This window comes from Neltuma alba, unplaced genomic scaffold (assembly GCF_004799145.2).
Source record: "Neltuma alba isolate B1F8T4 unplaced genomic scaffold, ASM479914v2 tig00011499_pilon, whole genome shotgun sequence".
Lineage (NCBI taxonomy): Eukaryota > Viridiplantae > Streptophyta > Magnoliopsida > Fabales > Fabaceae > Neltuma > Neltuma alba.
Genome location: NW_021636167.1, coordinates 392,462 through 413,437, shown reverse-complemented (window position 1 = coordinate 413,437; position 20,976 = coordinate 392,462). Strand labels below are relative to the sequence as shown.

The 20,976-nt window shown below is 37.5% G+C and overlaps 1 protein-coding gene and 1 pseudogene across 1 annotated transcript; one reads left to right on the top strand and one right to left on the bottom strand.

Annotated features, from left to right (window-relative positions):
- Positions 1–167: 167 nt before the first annotated feature.
- LOC114714353 (F-box/kelch-repeat protein At1g30090-like) lies at positions 168–1,420 on the top strand (annotated as a pseudogene).
- Positions 1,421–4,841: 3,421 nt separating this feature from the next.
- LOC114714354 (cullin-4-like) lies at positions 4,842–20,872 on the bottom strand. Its single transcript, XM_028899085.1, has 17 exons — positions 20,458–20,872; positions 19,254–19,369; positions 18,786–19,132; positions 12,239–12,419; positions 11,455–11,577; positions 11,060–11,347; positions 9,818–9,943; positions 9,571–9,672; positions 9,421–9,474; positions 7,211–7,317; positions 7,061–7,121; positions 6,826–6,957; positions 6,378–6,515; positions 6,197–6,277; positions 5,961–6,041; positions 5,765–5,845; positions 4,842–5,154 (listed from the first exon to the last, which is right to left on the bottom strand). The coding sequence occupies exons 1-17, from the start codon at positions 20,792–20,794 to the stop codon at positions 5,041–5,043; spliced, it is 2,469 nt and encodes an 822-aa protein (XP_028754918.1). The 5' UTR covers positions 20,795–20,872; the 3' UTR covers positions 4,842–5,040.
- Positions 20,873–20,976: the final 104 nt, after the last annotated feature.

Here is a 20,976-nt window from a genome sequence, read left to right as displayed (position 1 = left end):
TTGCAATAAACCCTTGAGGGAATCAGTTTCAGAGCAAATTATGGAATATATTCCATCATTCGAGTGGAATTTGTTTTTCCAATCTGCTGAAAAATTGCATTTGCATGAGAAGAAAGTAAACCGTGTAGTGTTTCTGAAGAGCTTGGGTATCTTTCTAAGAGAGAAAGATGCAGCGTGTGCGTTTGTCATCTCAACAGGCGCCGTGCACAATCTAGGAGATCCTCAAATGACCTTATCCCCAAAATTTAGGTTAGCTGTGGTCCAATCTTCTTTCTCAAATCCTTCACCAGAGTTAGAGTTTTCTCACTGCCAAGAACCCTTGATTCCGGGCCTCCCTGATGATGTTGCGCTCAATGTCTTCTCCTCCGGCTTCCAGTTCAGAGTCATGCAACCTGTAGAGCAGTCTGCAAGCGATGGCGTATGCTTCTTGGTAGTAAAGAGAGATTTTTTTACCCACAGGAAGCAATTGGGTTTGAAAGGCCCTTGGCTTTTTGTATTTGCCTACCACAAGTGCACTGGAAAGATCCAGTGGCAGGTTCTTGACCTCACCCACTTTTCTTGGCACTGCATCCCTGCAATGCCATGTAAGGATAAGGTTTGTCCCCATGGTTTTAGGTGTATTTCTATTCCCCACGAAGGCGTTCTCTTTGTATGTGGTGGAATGGTCTCTGATGTTGATTGTCCCCTTGACTTGGTAGTGAAATACGAGATGCAGAAAATCGTTGGACTGTGATGAATAGAATGATTACTGCTAGGTCATTTTTTGCCAGTGGAGTGATTGATGGGATGATTTATGTGGCTGGGGGAAACAGTGCAGGCCTTTTTGAGCTTGATTCTGCTGAGGTGTTGGACCCTCTCAATGGTAGTTGGCGTTCTATTGCTAGCATGGGAACAAATATGGCATCTTATGATGCTGCAGTGCTTAATGGGAAGCTTCTGGTGACAGAGGGCTGGTTATGGCCATTTTATGTCTCTCCTAGAGGTCAGATCTATGATCCAAGAACGAATAACTGGGAAAATATGGCTGTAGGACTTAGAGAAGGGTGGACAGGTTCAAGTGTTGTGGTTTATGGGCACCTATTTGTTGTTTCATTCAGAGCTTGAAAGAATGAAAGTTAGGTTTATGACACAGAATCTGATTCTTGGGAAGCCATAGAAGGGCCCCCCATTGCCTGAGCAAATATGCAAACCTTTTGCTGTGAATTCTTGTGATTGCCATATTTATGTTGTGGGCCGAAATCTTCATGTTGCAGTTGGTCAAATCCTTAGACTGAACTCAAAGAAGGATTGTACCAAAAAGTGGAGCTTTGGTGTTCGATGGCATGTGATTGATGCGCCAGAAAGTTTCTCTGATCTGACTCCTTCAAGCTCTCAGGTGCTATTTGCATAGTTTTACACTGTTCTGGAATGTTATGGATGTTGTTGATAAAATGTAATTAGATATATTTACCAAAGGTCTGAAACTTATAGTGGCTGTGTGGAGAACGTTTGTAGTAGTTATTGAAATGTATTAATGGTAATTTCTTCTTTTACTTCTTTTTTATGATTTTACTTGTTCAATCTTAATTGCCTTGTTTCCTTCTCCTTGATGAATGTTCTCTGTGGCATGACTCTGTGTCATGAGTTTTGGTCATATTTTTTTGCAAGTTAATCTAGAATCAATTTTTAAGGACAGATGCTAGATTTCACTTTTAATAGCCTCAGCAGTCAATCATTCGGTTGAACCTTGTTGGTGATCAGCTTCATTTATTGTGTACACCAGTAATACTGTTACAGTAATTAAAAGCCCTATGTACTGATTAATGCTGAATTGTGTAGAACCGGGCCCCATTTTTTATATGTTCATTTTTCCTAACATATTTAACCCTATGAATAGATACAGAGGGAGACCAAGAAGGACATTTAAGGAAATTACTGAATGGGATCTATTGGGATCTCTAGAATTGGTTCTTGGTGAAACACTGGTGTTGGGTAATTGATGTAACTGGCCTCATTTAGTAGAATAAGGCTTCTTGTTGAATCTTGCTAACTGTCAGCATGGTCAAAATGATGTATCTGGGGCCTGTGCCTCTTTGTCTCAGTTACCTTTAAGAGTACTTGTTCTAAGGTTGCCTAGACTATGGAAACATGATGAAACATCAGATTATGTTTTTCTACGACGCATGGCAATTTAGAAATTAATCAAATTGATGGATGGGGTAACTCGGAAGCTCTCTGAATTTTGGGGATTTTTTTTCCCAATCAAGTTAACTGTACCTTAAACTACTGTAGCATCTAATATTTAAGCCGGTGGATCTCTTTGGGCAGCATCTGTCTGAAAGTGTTGAGCCCTGATTGTGATGCATTTTGGATGGGCAACTTTAGTTAATGAGTGGAATTTTTTCTTTTAATGAACTCTACACCATTATATACATAACATAGAGTTTAAACTTCGAAAAGTCTTGCAGTCTGTGGAGAATGTTGCTATGTAATTTATCTGTCGTTATTGGTGGATAAACCAGAGAACTAGGAGGCGCCAAGTGAAGCTGTGAACACAATTGCATTACATAACAGATTATTATGGGCAGAGAGATACTCTTGTGGGCATTTGCTCTTGCCAAATATGGCAATAGCAAGTGGGGATCAGACACGTGGGACTAGTAACGTTTTTTTTTTATGATAACCGTGCTGTCAATATCTCTTGCTCCAATGTCTTAAAAGGAAAAGAAAATTGCTGACCATCTGCTTATTCTTTATCCGCATTGCTTATCATTCATCTTTGCTTTTGCTCGTAACCCTGATTGACTCGTGGGAATTGCTTGATTTCTGAATCAAACTAGTGGTGTTGATTGAGTCAGCATGACACTAGCTAAAGGGTATGAAATCTCAAGTTTCTGTTAAACTAGCTGCAGATATATTTCGGGATGTTTGGGGGAAACCAAATTATGATTTTAGAAATGATTTTACAGTATACGAAGTAAATATGTAGAGAAATTTATTTCAATTTGCGAAAAAAATATTTTGTAAAAGCACTTTTGGGTGTTCTCAAACAACTCAGAATTCTTATTATGAAACTTGGTGCTGGAAGAAATGCTTCGCCTTAGGAATTCTTTGCTTCTGATTCCATGATTAAAACTTAAAATATATCCTTGGCGTGAGATAATACGGGTTAAAATGTCAACCGTCTGAATGTATCCTTGTTTAATGGTATAATTGTTTTTCAAGTATATGTTTTATAGAGCAGAAAGGCATCTTGGTAATGTTCAAATCCGGACGCTAGGAATCCATAAAATTAGCACACCTTAACTTTGTGGTGTGTGTATTTATTGCGCCTTTGTGCGCGTGAGGGTGTGAACACACACACAAAAAATAATATAATAATGATGACACAAACGCACCCTTAAGTGAGTGGGTTTGTACCAGAAAAGGTTGGGCACGTAGTGCTGTTTCTTTCTTCTTTACTAATAATAAGAGTGGGTCTAGTTAATAAAGAATCAATTCATTAAAATTGTCAGTTCGAATCTCGTTATTGATGTGAGAATTTTATTAATAAACAATTTATAAATATCTATATAAAAGTTTTTTTTAACTTAGAAGCATATTCTAGCTGACTAATTCTAGTAAGTTTTTTGATCAAACTTATCTAAATTTTTTTTATACGAGAAAAAGAGAAGAAAGAACGATAGGATGCGACCCTGGTCAATGTGAGAAGCCGAACAAGATTGAAATTAAAAAGGAATCTATTCGGCTTGTTGCTATTAGTTAGTTGGAACAGGAAATGGCTAAGAATAAAAATTAAAGTCAAATTGTTCAACGCATTAAAAAATTGAATCGTCAAGCTTAAATTTGATTGAAGAATAATTTGATGTTTGGTACTTAACGAGTCAAGAGTTTAATAAATAAATGGTAATGAAGTCAAAATTAAATAACGGTTTAGAGACACACAAAAAATTAATGCAAAAATTAAAGTGAAAATTTTACATACGACAACAAATACATGTAAAATAAGTTGGATAAAATTTGTTTGGACGTTATAAATTTTTACTGGAACCAGGCCATACATGATGACTCAAAACAAATTTACAATTAAGATTTAAGGATTAATGTACTTAAATTAACTACAGAAAATTGATCAGTTTAAGCATCTTTCGGTGCTTCAAGTCTATTGGGATCTTTTCATGATTGATTCTGCTAAAAATATTTATAAATTGTTTCCACCTAAAAGTCTTCTTAATGCTACAAAGACAAGATAACCTTTTAGTAAAGTTGAGGATACGAATTTTGAATAGAAAAACTACTCTGATGAAATTTAATTTATGTTAATGGCATTAAATTTTTCAACAACTTGTATAATTTTCCCAAGTTGTCCTAATTTGAAAGAAGTATTATGAAAATAACCAAGACAAACCCCCTAAATAATTGCTACTAATAAGGACCCAAGGGATACCGGGAGTGTCATCTCTTATCTTGAGCAGACAATGCTCCAATTTATTTACTAGATATTAAATAATTATACCACAAGATTTTTTTTAAAATAAAGATAAATGTTTCAACAAAAAGAGAGAGAGAGAGACAGAAATCCGCAAACAGATAAGTTAATTTTAGTTTCAAAATAAAACCAATAAGCTGGTTCAGTAGGGAAAAATTTTGATAATGGCACCAATTCCCCCAACTTCCAAAATGATTAGTATAACAAATCGGCTTAAACAGTGTCTGTGTGGGATCATCTTTATCCTCCCTTGATGAGTTTATGTTTTGCCTCTACGCTGAAAATTCAAGTCAATAACCTTGAGCCATGATACTTCCCATCTTGCTTGGTGTAAGATACCGGAATGTTTTGAGGAATAGGCTTTTTAAGAGGATTATAAAGGGAAAAAAAATTTCTTCCAGACAATAATTTGAGCCTTTACAATTACAGTAACATTGTCAATAAATGATAGGGACAAAAGAGAGGAAAACTACATAGATACTGTACATAGGACATGGGGATTAAACATGGGGCCTCTCTCCCATGTCTTCTAGAAAAAGAGAATGTGAAGTGAAATTTGACGGAGAAACGCACTATGCAAGGTAATTGTATATTTGAGGGTTGCTCTTGTCCCTCTCCAAGTACTCCCTGTCAATAAGGCTTTCAATCCTTTTCTTCAAATCCACTGGTTTTATTGGAAATTTCAGCTGCTCACCCAAAGAAAAATAAGTTTAATTCCTAAAATTCAGTGTTCTCTCCAAAAATTACCGCAAGGCAAAGCACATTTCACAACATTATCAGCAGATGAGAAGCGCAGGCATCAATAGGAAAGCAAGGCATAACGTTAACCATACATGAAAAATAAGTAATTATCCAAGTGTATTTTTAAGTGTCGCGGTGTATCTAGCACACTAGGTCATGTACTAGAGATGTATCAAAATTTTTAATCGGTCCTTAAGATATCAGTGGTAAGTGGTAACTCGTGAGTTTTCTTGTTCTCTGAAGTTACAACTTAGTTTCCGTTTTTTTTTTTTTCCTTTCTTTCTGTTTTTTCCTCTCCAAATCAAGGCTAAGGATCTTTTGAGCTGTGTCTGCAGTAATCTTTGTCCTCGGGGATGATACCAAGGAGGTACTCCCCAGTCCCCACATCAACTCCATCTAAATACCATGGAACAACTTGGTGATTCACAGTCTGTTTGGTTTGTTTATCATCATTTTTTAAATCTTGTTTCATGTTTTATTCCTTACATTTTGCGCAGCAAAACCTTTGAGAAAGATTGTTTTGTTTAAGGGGGGTGAAAGGGAAAAGGAATTCACCTGTTGGAAGAGTTCGGTAATAAGAAGGGTATGGCTTAGGACTTTACGGGTCTTCATTATTCTCACAATAGCAGCATCAACCTGCAATAGACCATGCCAGTGATGCAAATATCTTACAGCTCATAAAATCATTAAAAAAATGCTAAATCATCATGAAGAAATAGAAATTGGAAAGAGAAAGGGAAAGAAGATTGACCTGATACTGACGGTCTTGGAAAACCCTTTCAGTGGTACTTGTATTCTCCTCCACTGTCTCCTTCATCTGAATTGCATTTACCTGTAAAATAGAAACCTCAGTCATTTTGAGCTTGATCTCAACCTCTAGTCACAGGCTAAATCCAAATAAACTGACTTCAGTTAAAAGGAAAAAATGCCAAAATTTGATATTCAATTCACAATATTACTATGATTCATAGAGCACGGTGGCTGTACCTTTATACGGTAAAGAGGAGCAGTAAACCCCTCATTGAAGATAAATGAGTCATCGTCCTCCACATCTCTTCCTTTGGGCAACTGTTGCATGTTCATCAAACGGAATCAGCATTAAAGTTTTCAAGAGATCATAGTCACAATTTGACTTTATTAGCTGGTGTTTCAGCAATTAGTCACACACCTTCTGTAATACACGCACTTTTCCACATGCAAGTGATTGCAGAGTCCTCCTCAATTCCTTGTCTTCAATACCGGTAGCATCTTTAATGTCTTGGAAGCTTAATTTCTCAGCGTCATTGAATAGCATCAGAACAACAGTCTAGACCACAACTCATTAAAGTTACCAGAATGTCAGAACTGAACACAGACAGGCACGCAGAATTAATGGAGAAAAAAGGACAACTAAGGTAACATCCCCAATAAGTTCTACCCCCCCCCCCCCCAAAAAAAAGAAGGAACTTTTCTAGAATAACTAATCATGATGTGCTGCGTCGTAAAAAATCATACATATGACATGTTTAAACAAGGGAATGTGAAAGCAAACACTTAAATAAACTGGACAAGAAGGGTTTGTTCAAGAAGACAGAAGAACATGAATTGAACGGAGATTAAGCTTTTCAAACGCCAACCTGAAAGAGGGACACAGCCAACTCCTTTTTACCTTTAGGAAACTCTGCCTTTAAGACACAGTGACCTAAAGAATTTTGCCACATCAGACGCCTTCCACTATATTTACTTAGATAGAACTCTTTGAATATATCCTGTTCAAGAAAAAAGGAAGGAAAGCACCATGTCAAGAAAGTCACTAGAAAAAGATGGCAACAACCAACATAAATAATGCATCACTAGTGGCTTGTGCCAAACCTGGTAAACATTCAATTCATGAGGAAGTCTCACATCCATGGGGGGGTACGTTGGCCAATATCTGCACTCATCCAATCACAATTACACTTCATCGAAACAAGAAGTGCATAGAAATTCATTTAAGATCACGGATAATATCCCAAAGCTTACCCTGTTGTTAAGACATGAACGCTCATTTCAATCCCTGATGGGAGTTTTGTCCTAGCCTGGGATGACTGTTTGAAGGACTCGTTTATTTCTTTTGATAATTCAATGTCCTGAATGAGAATAAATTTTAGGATATCTGTGAGAAGCTGTAAATATACAATAGTGCATCATGAAACTCATATAGCCCATCTTTCATACGTTAGTTAAGAGTGAACTATAAATTAAAATTTAAGCATGAGATCTCAATATAGATGCATTTTATTATGCAAAGATACCTAAAAAATAAATATCAAGTATTTTAATGATAAAGTTAACAGGTACTGTGAAGTGGCTTTCCTGCCTACTTGGAGCCAGAGCAATTTACTGGGCCACCAAGTCACCACTGAATTTACTTGGCCATCAAGAAAATTATCCCGACCATTGATCTCGTCTCAGTGGCCAATTTCTTCACCGTATATGTATGGCCTCAAGAAGCCATTCCATGCATCCCCCAGAAACAACAAAGCACCATACACGCATAATTGCATTTTGTGAGCTGCCCTTCTGAGTTTTTAGGGGTTGTGGGCTTTCAGTGTTGCTCACCACATATTTTGTACTCTTCATTCAGTTAGTGTATTTTGTTCTTCCTTCACCTATGGATGTAGGCTCACGCTCACATAAATTCTGTGTCTCTTCTATTTGTTTACTTCTCAAATTTAGTTGATAATTATTTCCAAACATATATTCTTCTATGGTCAAATTCCTAAAAGGTCCAGTGAGACGTCTGTAGAAAAGCTCGCACAATTAAAAACAAAAGAACCAACTATAATACAGTTTTCTACCGTTATGCCACACGGTTTGCGACACAAATTCACATTGGGACACCGGTAGTACATGTAACGTCAGATCAACACGTCTACCTTTGCTATCTTCATTTAACAGAGAATTTCATTCAACCCTTTTTCTATTTAAATTGAATTACATCCTGATCTCTTGATCTTAAGATCATATAATAACTTGTTTGAGATTTTATATACGTGCACACACAGGGTACAAATTAACCATTTATACTTGCCTCTTGTTACTACATTTTTGGAGCCATTAGATCCGGGTCAAAAGCAATGGCTACATACATATGATACTTTCTGAAATCAGAAGAATTAATAGCTTTATGATCTCTAGCCTTCCAAGATTCACAGTAACCTTTTCCCCAACAATCAACTCACTTCTAAATTAAATTCTCTAGATTCTAAACATTACCACTGCATAAATGCTACTTCTGCCAGCCCTTAATATAGATAGCTAATTTATGGATATTAAGAAAATTAGTCACATTAGTTTTTCGTAACAAATATGTGTTGCTTTTCTAGAATACCCTTTCTAATTAGGTGCATTGTACCTATCCATGGATGGAAACCCTCCCAGCTCATTAAGTACAATCAACAGGGATACGAAAAATTATAAATTTGGGATACAATGTAAATTGAAATCTTATATTTAAGACCAAAATAAAAACCTTGTCTAGCTCCTATATTTAGGATTAGAGGTAGTATATAACTAGCAAATTTATTAATCACAAGAAATTGATAGCTTTATGATCTCTAACCCTCTTTTCTTGTTTGTATTAGAGAAAACCCATTGAGAACCTTTGGTTAATTGGTTGATGTGGATGGCAGTAGTGATGCAATGGTGGAAGAGCATTTTATAATAGCTTTAGCGATGCCATTGGTTGTCATCGGGGTGATAATGGACACAACAATGCTATAGCATCAGAAATACACAATATGCCAGATGTTGGTGGTAGCAAACATGGTACGTGATAAAGTGAAGATAACACCGCAAAAGCAGCACAAATACACAAGTAATGGGCAGAACTAATGTGCCAGTGACAGTGAGAAAAGTAATGATGGTTTTGGTGGTGACAGATAAGCTAGCAGTGGCAGCAGCAAGGGAAAGTGTGAACTCATGCTTTGTAAAATGGAGAATAATAGTAGTATTCTAGAAAAGAATCTCTTGCCGAATGCTAAAATTGCAAAGCCTCCAATTTTCTATGCAATGCTAAAACTGTCTGAAAAGAATAAAAATTGGAGGAGATTGCATCATAAAAAGAATTAGACGTGACAATAATAATAAGAAACCTACCAAAACTTCATTGATTAAGCTGTGCATTAGGAGCCAAAGTTGAGTCATTTTCCAGAAATTTAAGATCGATTTTTGAAACAAAAAATGGTTACCTTGAACATTCCTTCCAATTTGTTTGTGAATTGGCTGCCACACTCAGTCTTCAGCTGTATCAATAAAAGAAAACTGTTAATACTACTAAAACAGTTGATAGAGAAAAACTGATTTGCCTCAAAAGTCAATAAAGAGTAGAAAATCTTAACCTTTGAGATCATAGATTTCTCCGCATCAATAGAAGCACTCTTTCCCAAAAGCAATCTTTTAGCAAGATCTTTCTTGTAGAATGCTTCAAAAACATCTTTGCCCTTAAACAACCATAAAGCCAAATGGCTTTCCCAGTATCAGTATGGAGAGGAAGATAAATGAATGTACATAATGCCATCACAAACTGAAATTGCAGGAATCAAGGTGGAACTATTTGTTACTCCCACAACGGAACATTGAATGTACCTGGATGAACCTGAATAATACTAGGACTTTATCTAGTGTACCCTCTAACTCCTCTTCAGAAGTACCCTTGTTACCTGCACGAAGCTTCTCATCCAAAAACTTGGCAATCAACTCTGCAGGTCGGTTCTGTCATGGTAGCACAACGAGTGAATTCAATGCCCAAAATATTCGTATGCATCAAATAATCACTTGACCTTAAAGCTTAAACCAGCAGAGGGATAAATGTGAATTTAGCTTATTCATAAAAACACTCTAAAGCAAAAGCCCATTGTTCATAAATATGGATAAAGCAGAGTCTCGCCACTGACAGGCGGAAAAGTTCAGTAACAAATGGAAATGGCCAAAAGGGGAATTCAAAACCACTTGGAAAATCTGTAAAAGAGTCTCTCATCCTCGGCTGGAAGGGAAAAAAAATTTTGAACTTCAAAGCTAAAGCAGTAAAGTAAGGAGTAAACCTAAAGACGACATTCAAATATTCCTCGCATTAGACTTCCACCTAATGTTCACATTACTACAGCAGCAACTACCTAGTGATCTTACCTCATTATAAGAAGGCTTCTACAATGGATTTTTTTTATTAGCACTTAATTCTAGATAAGTGAATTTTATATGTAAAATAAAAAACCTTAAAATCACCTTTACTTAGCATAGCATTATATAATGTTCTTAATTGTGTCCACTCTAAAAAATTTTTGAACATAGTATCATTGCTGTTTCCTCATACAAGAGGTAAACTTGCAAATATTACATAGATTCCAAAATCTACAATGGATGTTAATAATATACACATTTTGAGATGTTTTGGAGCTGAAAATAAGTCAATCATGGTTATCAGAATGTGACAAATCGTTTCTATAAATTATTACTTAGAGTCATCATCCATCATTACTTCTCGTTATCATATCAGCATCCAAATCCATCATCTAAAGACAAACCAAAAAGGGCCAATGATATTTCCGATCAGACTTTCCCCGCTTAGTTCCCCACGCAACCAGCTTGTTCAGTACCTATCAACTATACACCCTAAACATGCATGAATAACATACTTCTTAAGCGTGAGGAGAGTTTGTCTCAATTTTAAGTAAGAGGAACAAAAATGACAAGCTGACGCAAATGAGAAATACCCATAAAAGCTGAACCCAAGCTTAACAGAAGTTGTCAATCTCAAGACATTTTTAAATTTATTTGTGAAAACTATTCAAATGAAGCTGGAATAATAGATAGCATATGAACGGAGCACACCTGACGTATATTGATAAGATGCTCAAATGCATCCTTGATAGTGTTAGAGAATGCCTCATTCTTGAAAAAGCTTTCTTCCCATATTTTGTCAAGAGAAGCCTTGAATTCCAGAAGGGATGAAACCATATCTTTATCTTTCTCCTCATCCATAACAATTCCTTGCCCAGTTCTCCTGATGTATGAACTCAGGGCCTGCCTTAGTGACTCAAGGGCATTGACCCTTGAAAAGAGTGAATACATTCTTTGAAGGTCTTCAATCCGATTTCCATCCATAAGCACCATGAAACCCTGTTCAACTCAATCATGATAACAAATTAGAAGAAACAACATAGAGAACGCATCATACAAGAGACATTTCACCCAAGGAAATTCTGAAAACTTAAGTTAATCAGCACCTTATCAAGTATGGCAGGTATATGACATTCAAGAAGCTGCTTTTCCGCTGTGGCTATCAAAGGTCTCCTAGTACTTGCATCCAAATATTTCAAACATCTTTCATGCTCTTCGTGCAATCTCGTCTATGATATATACAAATATCCCAACAGCACATACACATTGTAAAACATGGAAAGATTAGAAGTGTGAAGAAAAACCTAATGGAAATAAAATTCTGACAGATAATGGCACGACCCATTCATTAATGGCCTGTTTGTTCAAGCCTAAAAAATAAGTCTGGATAGTTTAGATACTTTATGAAAAGTGATTTATTATGAGGAGATTTTATTTTAAAAAAATTACTGTGTTTGGTTATAATCATTAAAAAAATGATTTTTTATCTAGTGATTTTCAGATTTTATGATAGCTATATATAGCTCTGCTCATTAAAAAAAAAAAAAAAAGATTTATTATACACCGATTCTCAAAATTTAAGATATCACTATGTATCTTGATACCTGTATGAACATTCTCTGGCATTTAACACATTTAATTATCTTCAGAAGCTTCTCATCTCAAACTAGTGAAAACTCTGCTTTTTCCTATATCTTGATTATTTTGAAAAGCTAAAACAAACATCATAAAACTTCTTGAAAGTAATTTTTTTCAGCCAAAAAAAAAAAGTGAATTTGACATTAAAAGAGCTTAAACAAATAGGCCCTAAATATTAAATATTAGTGAAGAGCACATAATATTGTCAATAGAAGATGCTGACAAGATAATATAAGTAGGAGAATGAAGCACCTCCACATGCTTCAAATAATCGGGAACATCCGATTGCTGCATGTATTTCATGCCTTCAGTAGCATAAAACTCTGACGTACACTCAAGGAATGGCTTCTCAAAGCTTTGTGCATAAATTCCCAGAGCAGTAAACATCTTCAGAAGATGGTTGAGGAGTGTCCGATCCACTGCTTCACCTAATCTGAGAAGGCCAAACACAAAGCAGAAGTTGTAAACAACAAAGCAAGCAGAAGAATATCATGGCCGAAATAGTAAATTTAGCAAATATGATCACAAGAAAGCTAATAAAAGAATAAAAGAACTGTTAAAATAATACTAGCTTATCTTTGTTTAGTTACACTGTAAGAGATTGACAACAGCTGTTAAATTAAATCAATCAATAAATAAATTTTAGAATAAACTGAATGGCAAAGAAGTTGGGCAAGACAGAGCATAATGACATGTCATATTTAAAGCATAAAAGTATACAGATTCCAAAAGTGTAATGACCATTTATTAATACCATAATAAATAAGTCCCATAGTTCTCCAAAAAATAATAATAATAAACAAGTCCCAAAAATGTTTTTTGCTTAACCAGTGAAGAGTGGAATAACACATGCACTGAAATAACACCGTAGATAAATAACTTTTAAAAAAAATCAAATTTTAATATAAATAGAACAGCCACTAGAACAGCATGATGACAAAGGCTGATGGTGATTGATACGAGATGAATTTGGGGGCAGAACAAGGATTATTTCTTTCAGGTTGTCAAACAAAATAAAATAGTCCAGAAATATAATAATCCCATTCTATGCTGTCCCAGATCACATAATCCAGGCTCCTCACGTAAACTGGTATTTCAGGTTTTAAAGAAAGTCACAAGAAAGAGACCATCCTGAACTATTTTGCTTCCCTTAAACTGAATGGGCTCTCCCTCAGAATCTTGATTCCAAAAAACAAAACCTTTCTACTTAAGATCTGTCCTTATATTCCTTTTTTTTTTCTTTTTTGTTGATAAGATCTGTCCTTATATTTCAGATAGAGAGATGTGTTCCAATTGTAATTCCACCCATCCCATCCCCCAGCACTGCACTTAAGAAATGTAAAAACATAAGTAGTGTGTGTGTGTGTGATTTGTTTAGTGCTGACCTTAAATGCTCCTTAGTAGCTTCATCATGGAGCGTTCAAATGATTATTAATGATTTTATCAACACTGGCATCCCGTTTTGATGAGTATGTATTCCATTTGATCACGTGCACATAAATATTGAAAAGCAATAGGTGGCAGAATGATAAGAACCCCAATGAGCCAACCTTGGTTTATTAGAGGCGAAATAAGAGGAGTTCAGTTAAAGTCTGACTTGGTCTTGTTTTATTTAACTATTTAAATTCATTTTAGTTGTGTTTATTGAGTCAGTTAGCAAAATAAGAGGTCTACTGGGTCTGTCACATTTCCTATTTCATTGTGATCCTGAAAATGTAGGGATATTCGGTTGTTTCACGTTTGTTGCAGTGTCAGTCAACTTTATAAATATGTCAGCTTTCTTACTAGTTAACATATGAGTGAAATACAATTTGAGTTCAATATTTCAGAGATTCTCTTGGGCTATCTTCTTTGCTTATAGTGAGATGCTTGCTGCGAGGGCAAGATTAAAGAGCTGTTCCTTTTCCTTTTCGGTTACCTTAAATTTTTCCAGATAGAGCACCTACCATTTTTGGCATTAGAGCCATGGTTGAGACTCGCTCTTCCCAAAACCAACCAAACGATGACCCTTTTGCTACTGACCACCTTGCTGCCATAGCAACCAAGCTTGAAACCTTGGACATTATAGCGGAGGGGGGTGACTTTAGAAGCTGCTACTGCTATGAGGAATGTTCACGAGAGAGGAAGGCCCTTAGGCCATGTCACTTTGCTGATGATAGTGACGATGATTCTGAGACAAATCAAAGGGGTCCTAGACTGCCACACACCAAGATGGAATTTCCCAAGTTCAGTGGAGGTGACCCGAGGGAGTGGATACTCAAGGTGGAGAAATATTTCCGCTATTATGAGACCCCAGATGATTTGAAGGTTGATGTTGCATCAATGTACCTGGAGGGTGATGCTCTTGACTTGTTTTCTTGGATGAATTCGCAAAGGACCTTGCTATATTGGGAGGAGCTCGTTCAAGCTCTTTAAGAAAATTATGGACTGCCAGAGTTTCAGAACCTCGATTAATATCTCTGTGCAATCAAGCATACGGGGTCTATGCATGATTACCCCCATGAATTCGCTCACCATGCATCACATGTGAAGAATTGGCCAGAGCACTGTCTTCTTGGTGTGTTCTTGAATGGCCTCAAAGAGGAGCTGCAATCACATGTGAGGATTCAGAAGCCGCGTTCTGTCTATAAGACAACAATTCCAGCTGTGGAGATTGAGAAGAAGTTAGGGCTGTCTCGTGGGCCCAAGCCTATTGCCTCTTTAACCCAAAATCGCACAGCCCAGTATGGTTACTCCTAAAATTCTCCATGTGACCAATATGCTGCGTCTTCTTCATCAGTTTGTGCAGGTTCAGCCAGTGATCTTTCTCCTCAGCCAAACATGGTTGTTTTAGCTAGACCGACTCTTTTGGAGGATGAACAGCAATGACGAAGAGATAAGGGCTTGTGTTTCCGGTGTGGTGCACCATTTCGACCTGGACACCGCTGCTCTAGGTCTTTTTCTCTGATGGAGATTGATGATGAAGGTCACCCAATACCTGAGACCTTGGAACCAGTGGAAGAAGCCAAAGAAGATGAAATGTGCACTGCTGCGATTTCTTTTCATGCAATCTTGGGATGACGCACCTCGGCAACTATGAAGCTAAGTGGAACAGTTTTAGGCCGAGACGTCCTGCTCCTGGTAGATAGTGGATCAACCCACAATTTTATCTCTGCTTCGTTGGTAAATGAATTGAATCTGCCCACTAGCTCTATTTCTACTCTTGGTGTTCAAATTGGAGATGGGAGTATAGTTCACTATAATCACATATGCCAGGACTTGGAAGTTGTTCTGTCAGGTTTGAGTATTAAACATGATTTTTATCCTTTTTCCTTGGTGGGTTCTGACATGATCCTGGGAATTAAATGGCTAGCTTCTTTGAATACCATTCAAGCCAATTGGAATGACATGTTTTTAATATTCTGGGTTAAGGGGAAGAAATAGCTACAGGGGGTGCCACAGGCTAATAACTCAAGTGTAGGATGACACTCTATGATTTCTACTGAGCTCAAATTAGGGTCTAACAACACTGGCACTTTGGATTTGGATCACTTGTACATTGAGTTCGATGCTGTACTCCAGGAACCTACTTACCTGCCACCGTTCCAGGAACATGTCCATTCTATTCCTTATTTCCAGAAACTTGCGTCCACATCGATATCCTCATTTCTAGAAGAATGAGATTGAGCAGCAGGTAGATGAGCTTCTCAAGAAGAGGTTTATTCGGCCTAGCTCAAGTCCATACGCAAGCCCGGTCTTACTGGTTAAGAAGAAAAATGATTCCTAGCGCATGTGTGTTGATTATAGAGCTCTCAACAAGATCACGGTACCAGATAAGTATCCCATTCCTAATGTTGATGAACTTCTTGATGAGTTGCATAGTGCAACCTATTTTTCCAAGATTGGTGTACGTTTCAGATATCATCAAATTAGAGTGTTGGCTACAGACATTCCTAAAATAGCCTTCATGAATGATCTCTTTAGACTTTATTTGCAAAAGTTTGTACTGGTTTTCTTCGATGATATTCTGGCGTACAATTCAGACCCTCAGCAACATGAAAATCACCTGAGGGTGGTGTTTCAGACTTTGCTACGACATTTTATTTCTCTAATTTTAAGAAATGTGTCTTGGGACAGTAGCATGTCATCTTCCTGGGACACTGAATTTCAGCACAAGGTATGGAAATTGATTATGAGAAGATCAGTAGCGTGAGGGAATGGCTGATACCTACCAATGTAATAAAAGTCCAGGGGTTTTTGGGGCTCACTGGGTATTACCAAAGGTTTGTGAAGAACTATGGTATTATTGCTCGACCCCTTACTAGTCTTACTAAGAAAAATGCTTTGGTCTACCATTGCTCAAAAAGCTTTTGAGAGATTGAAACTTGCTCTGATATCTATCCCCATTCTAAAACTGCCTGACTTTAATTCTGAATTCACTGTTGAATGTGATGCCTCAATGGAGGGTATTGGAGCTATTCTTTTGCAGCAGGATCATCCTATTGCTTTTTATAGCAAAGGATTCTCTTTTTCCAATAGATATCAATCTGCTTATGACAGTGAGCTGTTAGCGTTGGTATTAGCCTTGCAAAAATGGCGCCATTACTTATTGGGTCGTCATTTCACAGTTAAGACAAACCATAGCAGCCTTATAAACCTCCTAGATTAGCGGGCTCTCACAAATAATCAACAGTGCCTCATTCTCAAGCTCCTTCCATTAGACTTTACAATTATTTACAAAGCTAGCAAGGAGAACATTGGAGCTGATGCACTTTCCAGGAGGCCTCAACATGCTGATTTCTTAAATATGGTGGTGCCTTTAGCTATGGATTTCTTGGAATTAGAGGAGGCATTGTCGCAAGACCCACATACAGCCTCTATTATCACTGCGCTACAAGAGAATCCTACTGCAAAACCAGATTACACCTGGGTGGAGCAAAGACTGTATTTCCAAGGGCATTTAGTCATTCCCAAAAGCTTGCCATTACATGCCAAGTTGCTTGAACAGGCACATCTCACACCTCCCGGGGGTCATGGTGGGTTTTTGAAAACATTAGAACGACTTTCAGGTACAGTTTATTGGCCTCAAATGAAACTTGATGTGAAAACTTTCATTCAGCAATGTCATACTTGTCAAAGAAACAAATACGAGACCTTGTCATCTACTAGGTTATTACAGCCAATACCAGCCCCTCAAAGGATTTGGGAGGACATTTCTGTTGATTTTATTATGGGTTTGCCTAAATCTGAAAATTTTGACACTATTCTGGTAGTTGTGGATAGACTTAGCAAATACTGTCATTTCATCCCTTTATATCATCCATACACTACAAAATCAATGGTTGTCTGTTTCTATGAAGAAATTGTCTGCTTGCATGGCATGCCCAGGTCAATTAACCCTCTGTTTCTAAGCACTTTTTGGCAGGAACTATTTAAATTGAGCCAAACTCACCTAAGGATGAGCAACTCTTATCATCCTCAAACAGAATGCCAAACAAAAGTGGTTAATAGATGTTTGGAAGCATATTTACAGTGCTTTGCTCATGATCAACCACGTGCCTAAAGCAAATTTTTATGCTGGGCTAAATACACCTTCAACACCAGTTTCCACGCTTCTACTAATACCACTCCCTTCAAAGTAGTATATGGTAGGAATCCTCCTCCACTTCATCCATTCATAAAAGGAGAAACTCAGACTGAAGAACTCCCAACTCAATTAGAAATCAGGGACAGCATGCTTCGTCTCCTCCACGAAAACCTGAAGAAGGCACAAGACTGAATGAAGTCTCATGCTAACCAACACTGTCATGAACTTAATTTTGAAGTAGGGGATTAATTTTGAAGTAGGGATGCAGTTTTTCTGCACATCCAGCCATTCTGACAGCAGTTTCTAGCACACAGGAGGTATACAAAGCCTTCCCCTCGTTTCTTTGGTCCATACAAGATTATAAGAAAGGTGGGACCTGTTGCATATGAGTTGGAACTTCCTGTTACTGCTAAGGCTCACCCTGTTTTCCATGTGTCACTGCTGCGTCCTGCTCATGGGCAATCACCCTCACATCCCCCCACTGAATTACCTATTTCTGCTGACCTTGAGCTTCTGTTGGAGCCTGAAACAGTGCTGTCTCACTGCTGGAAAGGACCTCATTTGGAGCTGTTGATTGGCTGGAAAGCTGGACTGAAGGAGGAGGCAAGTTGGGAAGATTATGATCTGCTACAGCAGCAATACCCTTCTTTTCACCTTGGGGACAAGTCGAGTTTTCGGGGGGGACTGGGGGAGTAATGATAAGAGCCCCAGTAAGCCAACCTTGGTTTATCAGAGGCCAAATAAGAGGAGTTCAGTTAAAGTCTGACTTGGTCTTGTTTTATTTAACTATTTAAATTCATTTTAGTTGTGTTTATTGAGTCAGTTAGCAAAATAAGAGGACTACTGGGTCTGTCACGTTTCCCATTTCACTGTGATCCCAAAAATGTAGGGATATTCAGTTGTTTCATGTTTGTTGCAGTGTCAGCTTCCTTACTAGCTAACATATGAGTGAAATACAATTTGAGTTCAATATTTCAGAGATTTTCTTGGGCTATCTTCTTTGCCTATAGTGAGATACTTGCTGTGAGGGAGAGATTAGAGAGCTGTTCCTTTTCCTTTTCAGTTACCTTAAATTTTTCCAGATAGAGTACCTACCACAGAAGCATAAAACCCTCCAATTGTTTTTTTCCCCTTCTTTTTTTTTTGGGGGGGGGGGGGGGGACGATATACATGCACACATACAGATGCAAGACATTGGGCAAAACAAAATTGAGATTGTCAAAATAGACTTACCTTTCATGTTCAATCATTCGTAGAAGGCCAGTAACAGTTTTGTGCAATACTTCTGGGGATAGTGAGAGATGTTTGCAGAAAAGTTGCAAGCCCATGTCCCATAATGATCGTACATTTTCTGTTTGTTTAACATATGTCCTGTCCAGATATAAGGCTATGCCACGTATCATTAACATTTGATCGCAAAGGTCCTGCCAACGTCTCTCAACAAGAGAAAGAAAAACACCCAAATCTGGGCTTTGGCCCACCAAAGACTGTAGTGCAGCAGAGATGTGGGCTTCACACTCATTTTCAATCCGTCGATAAAGATTTCCCCCCATTTTATGCAGGCAAAGATCATTCACAGCCTATGAGCAAATGTAGAGTTAACAACGAAATTTTAATGATGTGATGCTAGATGATTTTTCACACAAAATATTAAAATCTAATGAAAAATAAACAGAATAAGAGAAGCATTTACAAGATTACCTGATAAAGGTTCTCTAAGTCACAAGAATCAGGTTGCTTCAAGAATATAGCACAGATAGCAGTCTTCAATTTTGCCCATGTAACTTCCTCAAAATCCGGGGGCAATGTTGGTTTAGCTTTACAAGAAAACACAAAGTATAAAAATATATTGTAGTCACCTTAATGATAAAACCAATACTTAATATTTGTTTATAATAATACTCTTCCATCGCATTAGGCGCCATGTTTTATTGCCATGTAAAACATAAACAAAAGTACAAGATGCCAGAAGAACTTAAGGTAAAGACACAAAATCTAAACAAAAGTGATTGAATTTGTATTTTAAAAATAGATTCAGTCACATTTGACCTCATGTTTAACACGTTCTTCAATCAACATTCCAACTTGTCAATATTGAAGTAAGACATGTCCGTTCAAGGGACATACATTAGAAGAAGGGGAGTGAAGAAGATTAATAGGGTGGCAAAGACGAGATTTATTATATTTCAGTAGCATCCATCAAAAACCATTTCATTGGAAAATACAAAATATAGACCATGTTAAACTAAAATGCAATTTTTCATATTAAATGCCTGGAAGAATGAAATATTTTGTTCTCTACCAACAAAGATTACACCATAGCATACATGTGAAAGACAAAAAAGAATTCTTTTCTTATTCATAGACAGAGATGGCTGCTTTTGGCCTTGGTTGTCTAAGAAGAGTTTTGGCATTAAAAAACAAATCTTTCTGCTTAAAACCTACAGAGTTTGCACCAAACGCTTCATACTAACAGATCAAAAACAGAATCCAGTACGAAAGAGCTTCAAGTCAATAAGAATTAAGATAGCATGCATATCCCATAAGTTTAAAACATAGCACGCAATGTGACTACAACTAATCCCCATAACCAGGAACTAGAGTGACTATTAAGACAAATGTATTGATTGCATTAACCATGTACATTATTCAAGCCCTATCATGTTAGAGAAACAGCTGAAACCTGATTAAGGAAACTCCCCACAACTACAATGACACAAAAGCCAACAGCTCAACACAATAACAATTAGACTACCAAAAACCCATTATTATTCAATCCATTTCTAAACCCACAACATCATCACTAAGTAAATAATTAGATAAAATTAACTAACACCAAAATATGGAAATTGGAATAAAAAATGCTGGCAGTTGCATAAGAGGAATGAAGAAATGGAAACCTTACCTTTGTGCAGCTTGATAGCTAACTTCTTAGTACGGGGGGGCTGAGGAGGGGTGGCTTTTTTGCGGGACAAATTGGCGGCCATGACACCACGCGCGTTCGGCAGTGCAGTGGGGTCATCGGTCTTGAGATCGTCATCGAGGGCCATGGATTTGGGGTCGAAAACGACGTCGTCAGATGGGTTAAGATTGCAGTCTTGATGAGGGTGATGTTGAAGGCCGTTCTTGGCCTTCTTCATAGGAGGTGAGCGGGCGGGGGAGGCAGAGGCGGAGCTGCTCGTGGCAGTGGCGGTGGAGGCGGCGTTGTTGTCTATGGCGGAGCGTTTGGTGGGGAGAGACATGAAAGTGATCAGAAGAGCATTGTAAGTGAAGAAGAGAAGGCGAAAACGAAGAAGAAGATGAAGATTGGAGAAGCGTACAGATCAGTGAGATTCATCGCGACAGCATTTCTTATTTTCTGTTCTTTTCCATTTTTGCTTCTTGATTTTTTTAATTCCATTAAAAAATGGTTTTCTGTCACTTA